The following is an 8,049-nucleotide window of genomic DNA, read 5'->3' on the forward strand; positions in this document are numbered from 1 at the left end:
GGGTGCAAGGAGTTCAGCCCCCCCTAAGAAAATGTTGCCCCAGGGTTCAATCAATATTAAAGGCAGCCATGCCTTATATTGCTAATAAGTCTACACAGTCAAATGCATTTTAACTAGAGATTATCTTATCTGCAATTTTCCAGAAACAAACAAAATATAACATTAACATTATAGTTATATGTCTCTTTAATGAAGCCAAGTCCTATTGGATACAGTGCATCTTAATAACATTGCAGTGTATTTCAAGAAGGCAAACCGTTATGCATAGTTTTATGAAAACAGTCTTGACAGAAAACAAAATACACACACACACACAAACATGGAATGGAATGAAATGATTGCTCATGTCCTGGGGCTAAATGTTTCAAGTGCATTGCGTCTCAACTTGTAAACAGTAAACCATTGAAAGCTACACCCATGTTTCACCTTATTACAAAACTGTGTGCCCCTTGATCAAGGGGTATGAATAACAATGTAGCATTTTGAGTCAAACAGGGAACAATGGTTTCCTCTACAGAAAGTTGGCATCTTTATAAAAACATTCACCTTCTTTCAAAACAGAAAAAAGGACATTTAGAAAATTAGATTTAAAAGTAATCTAGGGAAAGGTTTAGTGCCTTTTCTTAGTGAATTGCCCAATTCAGTTGTAATGCTAATACATCCAAGTAAAATCAGAGAAATACTCAGATTTAATAAAAACAATGTGAGTCTGAAACATCTATGTCAGAGGGCGTTGGTAAACTTCATTCACATGCGCATGTAGATTTGTTTATGTGGTCATTCAACCAATTTTGGCATTAAACGGGTATGTATAACTAACAATGACAGTTCTTATCATATAATTTTCAGAATATATAATGATGATAATTGTATATGTTATAACATTAAAACAAATTGATTCAATGACCTGCCAAACCCTTCATCAATGTTCCTGGTGGTTGAAAAGCCTTAAATGAAAACAGTTGTGGCTACATTGAAATCAATGGAAATTAACATTGTGCTAAATGATTTAATGGAGTGCACAGACTATACGCACAATTCAAATGAATACATTATGTGTACACTAAAAAAAACCTTGGACTGGTGTGGAGGGCAATCTAATCTTAAATTGTTCTCAAGACAGACCTTTTTATTTAATCAGCACCTGAAAGGGTTTCCTTAATTTTGAAAACTGGCCAATTGCTAAATTATCTTTGGGAGCTTTTTATTTGATTTCGATATATTTGATCTTGCAATGCAGAAACAGCCGTTTTACCGTTACAGTTCTACTGTGAAATATTTTCTGATCTATAAAATCAAATGAGTGCATTATTGTAGACACGATTTCGATTAACATTATTCAACAGACAGCCTAAAATATATTTCATCCTAGAGTTGGAAATATCCCACTGTTTGATAAATAAACTCACGAAACAACTATTCATAAAGTGTTTTTTTCTTGTTGAATAAACAAATAAATACATTCCAGAATTTATAAAAACTGCGATTATGTTCCCTACCATGTTAATACCTGGAAACACCAATGGGTACAATGAATGCAATAATCCAGATAAATAAGGAATCTGTTATTGAATATTGTGGCCATAAGTATATAGTCATGTATAAAATAGAATGTGTTTTTGGAAGAAACTTATATGAATATTTTACCACAACCCAAGGATATACTAAAATATAAAACAAAACCATAATATAAAAGGCCACATAAGACTTGTGCGTAGCAAATGTTTCATTGTCCACCAAGAAAATCATGGGAAAGGGGTATATAAAAACAAATAGTTCATTTTAGTTTACATTCAGATAGGCGGGAGTGGATTCACTACTTTGGGCCATTTTATAACACAAATATTATAGGGAAAACTGTTAAAAGAGAAGCCTTTGGCAGGAACATTTCACTTGTAGCTACAGTCATTGAATCCCATTTAGAATTGCTTATTAGTATTTTCCTGCCATTTATCTGCACAGACCAGCGCAAGTGTTTCTCCCTAAACATATTGAACTAAACAGCCAGTTCAGGATAAACCCTAGCTTTAAACATTGGACATCTGCCAAAAATGAGCTGCGGAAGAACGTGGTACCCCAGCCTGCTTGTGTAGTACACAGGACCACACCCAACTACATTAGGGCTGTGTACTCCGAACATAGAACATGTTAGATACTATGCTTAACAATAAACAAACACTTTTAACTGCTGCTCAATAGTATACAGTACGTAAACATGTTTGACTGGGTGTCAACAAATTGTTTAAAATGTCTAGCTATAATGCATCTTTAAAGTCTCAGACTGCAGTTCAAGCCTTTCCAAAGGTTAGTAATTAAAACAGCTACATGAAAGAAAAAAACATTAATGGTCCACATTAAAGAAATAGATTGACATGGGAAGGAGCCGGCCTTTGATGTGACCCGTTATATATAGGAGACTCTATGGTTGACAGTGGTCAAGTCACCAAGATGCATCAATCTGAAATGGTCGACAATTGGCAAGGTAAGGTTTCTAATGAGCAGAGAGCTAGTGTGAAATCCATGTTAGTATATGCCTGGAATGCGATAGGTATCTTACAACAAGAGTATATTTAAGGTCTTAGATTGTGGAACAAGGGATCCGTGCAGCTGAAGTCCTCTGACGAAGAGTGGAAAGAGATAATCAGAAAAGCTATAGGTTCTGAATAGAGCAACCATTACCGTATTCGATGAAGAAAACAGAGGTCAAGTAAATTGGGTTTCTACTAAATTACCTTTATAGTATTGGAAGCAAAGATCTGTTTTGAAACAATCTTATTACATGTGTATATTAAAATGCATAATTTATTTAGTTTAACAAAGATCTTATCTCCAAAAGAAACTTTTTCCACAAGCTTTTGAAGTTACTAGATTATTTCAATAATCTACACTTTAGGCATCGATTTCATATCTTATAGAGAGAGTCTCAACCTGAAACTACTGAATATATACACAAGTTTATGGTGAGGCATTTATGTTTACTCTTGCCAGACAGAACTGTTCCTTCAAACCATAAAATACAGAATGCAGGTTATACAATCCACTGAGTTGCTGAATGGAAAGTAATGTTCAACTTTCCACCCAATGAGATCTTACCAGACACATTGGCCGGGTGTCGACCAGACACACCCTTTTATCCTGCCCATTGCCAAATACCTTTATAGTACAAGTGTAAGAGGAATGTCAGCATGTATGTTTTTTTTATAAGGGAGTTTTAAAAACTATAAAATAAGATAGCTCTACCCTATCCAACAAAATGTGTTCTTGGATTAAGGGTTGAATGACCTTGATTAGATATACTGAGAAACGCACACACACTTGAAGCTTGGTCATTAGCAATCCAGCTTGACCATCAAAAGGGGTATCCATAGAACAAAATGTGTATGGGAAGACAAGAGGATCCTCATCTGCCATCAAAGCCTATGTTTCTAAGCAGGGTTTTATACATTGCTTACTGTACCCACTTAGTCTGAAAGTTGTAGTTCTTCTAACCAGACCAGATAGAGCACTGCTAGGAACACTGGAGGATTTGACACACTCCACTTCATGTTCTTTTATAGATCTTATGGGTCTTATTCATGCTCTTTACTGGTGTGGTGTTAAATCCTACCTGGGTCACATCCTGCTGTTAAGTTATGAAAGCCTTCAGAAAAAAACCCATAAGATTTGATGCAGATGTGCATGATTAAACGCTGCAGGTTTATACTTTCAAAGGAACTTCTTTAAAAATATGATTAGATTTAGGATCATTAGACAATACTTTTTAATATATTTTAACTTCAAATGAACAAACATACCTGTATAACCTAATGTGAAGAGCGGCTGTTTTAGTAAATATTGTCTGGTCTTTCTTTTCTGCAAATAATGTATTCCCTTTGCTACCAGACAGCCAAGCATCACATTGCAAAACATTCCTACTCAGTGAAGCAGCCATTGGGTTAACACGCACAATTCAATCCATCATATCCGGCCAAAGCAAACACTAAAGCCAAGGTCTGATCAGTCCTTAGACTTGCAGCCAAAGGCAAGCAGGCGGCAAGGCAATGTGCTGCTAACTCCTATGGCGGGTCAATGCACTACAGGAATAAATTACATTTTGAAACAGTAGATCAGCTATCCATGGAAATGGGCCACAAGTTCTCCAGTACTACTACTTAAAACAGAACAGAGCTGCTTAGAACAAGGTAGACAAGAGGAAACTCTCCAGCTGTTGTAGAATTACAACTCCCATAATGCTCAGTTATGCTTTGCCTGTTATATGTGGAGATTAAAGCCGAGGAAAACTCAAAGTGCAACCTGCAAGGGATAATTCATATTTTTGTGGCTTTGCCTGAACCCCCATTAAGTAAATAATGTCTATGATTAATAATTCTGTGGGAACATATAGGGTGCTGAACGTGTATTTCCACATAAGCAGGTTCAGACTTTAGAGGAAGGTGGGGGCACAGTCTAAACTTTTGTTGTTGATGACCTATAACCCTCATTTGTGGGCTCAGCTGGGCCATTCTAATCCCAATTCATGAACACTTGGGGAAAACCAACCATTCTCAAAGCAAATGGTTTGCCTTTCAATTATTGTTTAACACCAACCTCCCCCACCACCCCAGTGACTGGACCAGGATGATAGTGACAGCATATTCAATATCATATGAATATCTACTACCTAATAACTAGATTGATCTCTTTATAGGAGCCACCCATAAAGTCAGTCTCTTGACTGTATTTATCATTGCTGAACAATTCTGAAGAGGAACTCCTGTAACATCTCAGAACTTTTAGAGTGAATTTGTATCACTGTAGGTAAAGAAGTACTTATAAAAGTCTTTGCACAAGCATTGCTTTTTGATATATTCCCAAAAATACAATGTATAGAACTTTTTTAAAAAATAAAAGTAACACAAAGCATTTAAACTTGAAAGTACATTAACACAAGCAGAATGTTACTAAAAGGATCTTGATACTTTCTTTCCCCAAAAGAGCCTCACTTAAAAAGTCATTCCTAATGTTTTGGTAACCCACAGTTTCAAGTGATGCAACAATATGTCAAAGGGACATTGAAAACTATTACAGTTAAATTTTGTTAAGATACATACTTTCTGTTCCATAGTGATCTTTTTGGAAAAATGCCATCTTCAATAATTCATGGCATGTTTATTATCTGTTAGCAGAAATTTGTACATGTTTGACATATTTTGGAATTGATTCATTTTACTTTATCATAAGCACAGGGATTCACAGAACGTCATAACCTGAATACTATTTACATATATTATGAGTGGCTCTAACAGGGGAGATTTACTAGGTGGTGATAAATGAAGACTCCTAGTTCGAGGAGCAATTCATCACCTGCAAAGTAGGCTGCACATGGTAATTTTGGCACTTTCATCTAAGTTTTCATATCTCATCTTTAATAAAATACCTCCATGGTGCCCCAGGCTTGGCAGTTCTTAGGACACAGCTCTTAAAAAAGTTACTTGTGGTACTAAATCCCGTTTTCAGTATATATATATATATATATATATATATATATATATATATATATATATATATATATATATATATATTTAAGTTTTTTTTTTTTTTTTTTAATACAATCAATATGCTTAACTCTCTACTTTATTTATTTACACCTTGATTGCCATTTACTTTGTTTTCTAGCTCACTCTTTATAAAATAAAGACTTTACTGGGCTAAGTAAATCTGATATATGCTATACTATAACTATCATAATTCTGAAATCAAGATAATTTATCCAAGTACATTTACAATGCTATGTTAGCTAGTACTGTACTACAGAAATAGCAAAAGGTATACAATTTTGCAGAACGGTATTTTTCAAAGCCATTTCAGTTTATACAACAAAGGAAATTTCCTCTTGATGGCAGAAAAAGAGAACAAATGCAATTCATTGCACTTTAACAAAAATCTAATTGGTTTACGTTGATATAGAAAAAAAAAACAACAATGGCTTTTATAGTCTATTTATTTCTGGGTTTAACATACGGTCCACAAGCAGCTGTGTATTCAATAATTGCGCCATCATTTGTCTAGTTTTTGTGGTACAGTTTTATTTCCAGTTATGGAGATGAAAACTCTGTCAGACTGAGCCCAATCTAGCTGGAAATCTCTGAGAAACACCAATAAAACTCATGTCTGGATTTTAGTCTTTAGAAAGCCATTCCAAACGGAGTGGCTGACAAAGTTTAGCAATTAAATCCCAGCATCCATATAATCTACAAACCACTACACTTACAACCTGAAATAAGCAAATGTTGGCTTATGATCCAATAATTTAAGAAGCTCTCAGCTTTACAGGACAGCCATCCCTACTTGTGCCTGGATCAGTGCAGGTATAGGTAAGGTCTTTAATGTCTGGAAATACCCTGGGAACAAGAATCACAGTATATTGCTAAGGTGCCAAACACTGTACATCACATTCTCTAGAAATCCAGCTTTCTTTTTCTCTGACAGCCAACATTCCACCGCCATTGTCCATTTATCCACCTATAATAAATCTATTTAAAAGTATACAGCCCAATTACAGAAGTATTAGTAATAATGAATTGATCATTCCCTATTAATATCTTATTTTTCTCCAGATTCCAACATGTCTTTTGATGCACAGAGCAAACCCAGGCTTGCAAAAAAAAGGGATACAATAATAATAATAATGGCACTAAAAACCATTAAATTCATAACAGCAGTGAAAAATAATGTGATTTCTAAATATGTAATATTTTGATGCAAGTGCATTTTCCCCAATATATATATACATACATATATACATACACACATATATATATATATATATATATATATATATATATATATATATATACATATATATATATATGGCTATGGCTGAGACATGTACAGACAGCATCGAGCACCATAGATGCCGTTAACTACAACACCCATCATCCGGCACTTGTTGCTGCACATGGTCATGGATGCATGGTACAGACGTGTGATAGATTACCCTTTGAGCACATCATGTCCTGCTCCGGCACTTCCACCTCTTCTCTTGGCCCGGCTCACTCTGGTTTCCTTTGCGCTATCGGGGGGCGCATCTTTTTCTGCACCGCGACTCGCTCCGAAGGACAGGCACAGTATAAATCCCAGAGCCCAGCCGGACACCCCGTCCAGCCGCATCGCGCTGCCTCTGCCGGAGCTGCTCACAGGGGCTTCTTCTGATGCACTTCACCCTCACTGGCTGCGGCTCGGAGCTGCTGCGGCGGCTGCTGCTTTCCAAGAGGTCCTGTCCAAGAGATAAATAAGAGCTCTTCTGAAATGAGGAGGCAGCGGAGAGACCCTACAGTGACAGCACTTCTCTACCACTCACAAGAATCCTCCATCTACTGAGAAAATTGCGTTACGCAGGCAGAAGCTTGCGCTGCCCTACCCCCAAAAAGTAGACACTTCAAGCAGCTTGAGGAGACGCAAGAAGCTCCCAGCATACCTTCAGCATGCGCTCGAGTCAGCATACGCCATGGTCCTTTTGGTGTTCGGACAGATGCTATTTAGAATTTATAGAACAAACTAGCCGTCAGGGACAATAAGCAAGTTCCAAGGCTGAGGGGAGCAGTGAACCCGCCCAGAGGCATCATGCAGACATAAGGCGGGAGCCCAGCTGCTCCTTCGCAGGCACAGGCTCAGCCTTTCTTGGCTGGAGCGGCCGGTGAGGCTGGGCTGGGGATGTGCGCGCGTAAAGTGCTCTGGGACATGACTTTCTCTCCCCTGAAGTGGGGGGACTTTATAGGCACACCTGTCGCCGCCCTACTAGGCCACGCCCCTTCTTGGACCATATATATATCACCATAGCAACCGATGGCATGGTCCTACAGACTGCCTCACCTTTAGTACCAGTGTAACAATTAGTGCAATCAATTTATGAGCTATCATAATTGGCAAGGAGAGTGGTGAGAAGTTTGATGTAGTGTTGGAGTGGGTTTCTCAAATATATCATATTAAATACATAAATAAACTAAATAAAATAAAATCGCATGACTGGACACAACCAGTTGTAAGTTGAGCACTGGATGCTGATTTTCT

At 37.1% G+C, this 8,049-nt stretch overlaps 1 protein-coding gene across 1 annotated transcript in view; it reads right to left on the reverse strand.

Annotated features, from left to right (window-relative positions):
- Positions 1-7,589, reverse strand: part of FBN1 (fibrillin 1) — a 105,870-nt gene extending 98,281 nt beyond the window's left edge. Inside the window, exon 1 of the mRNA XM_053465506.1 lies at positions 6,977-7,589. Within this exon, the coding sequence (XP_053321481.1) occupies positions 6,977-7,149 (173 nt within the window). The 5' untranslated portion in view covers positions 7,150-7,589. The remainder of the gene's footprint in view (positions 1-6,976) is intronic.
- Between the last annotated feature and the right edge of the window lie 460 nt (positions 7,590-8,049).

This window comes from Spea bombifrons, chromosome 4, assembly GCF_027358695.1.
Source record: "Spea bombifrons isolate aSpeBom1 chromosome 4, aSpeBom1.2.pri, whole genome shotgun sequence".
Lineage (NCBI taxonomy): Eukaryota > Metazoa > Chordata > Amphibia > Anura > Pelobatidae > Spea > Spea bombifrons.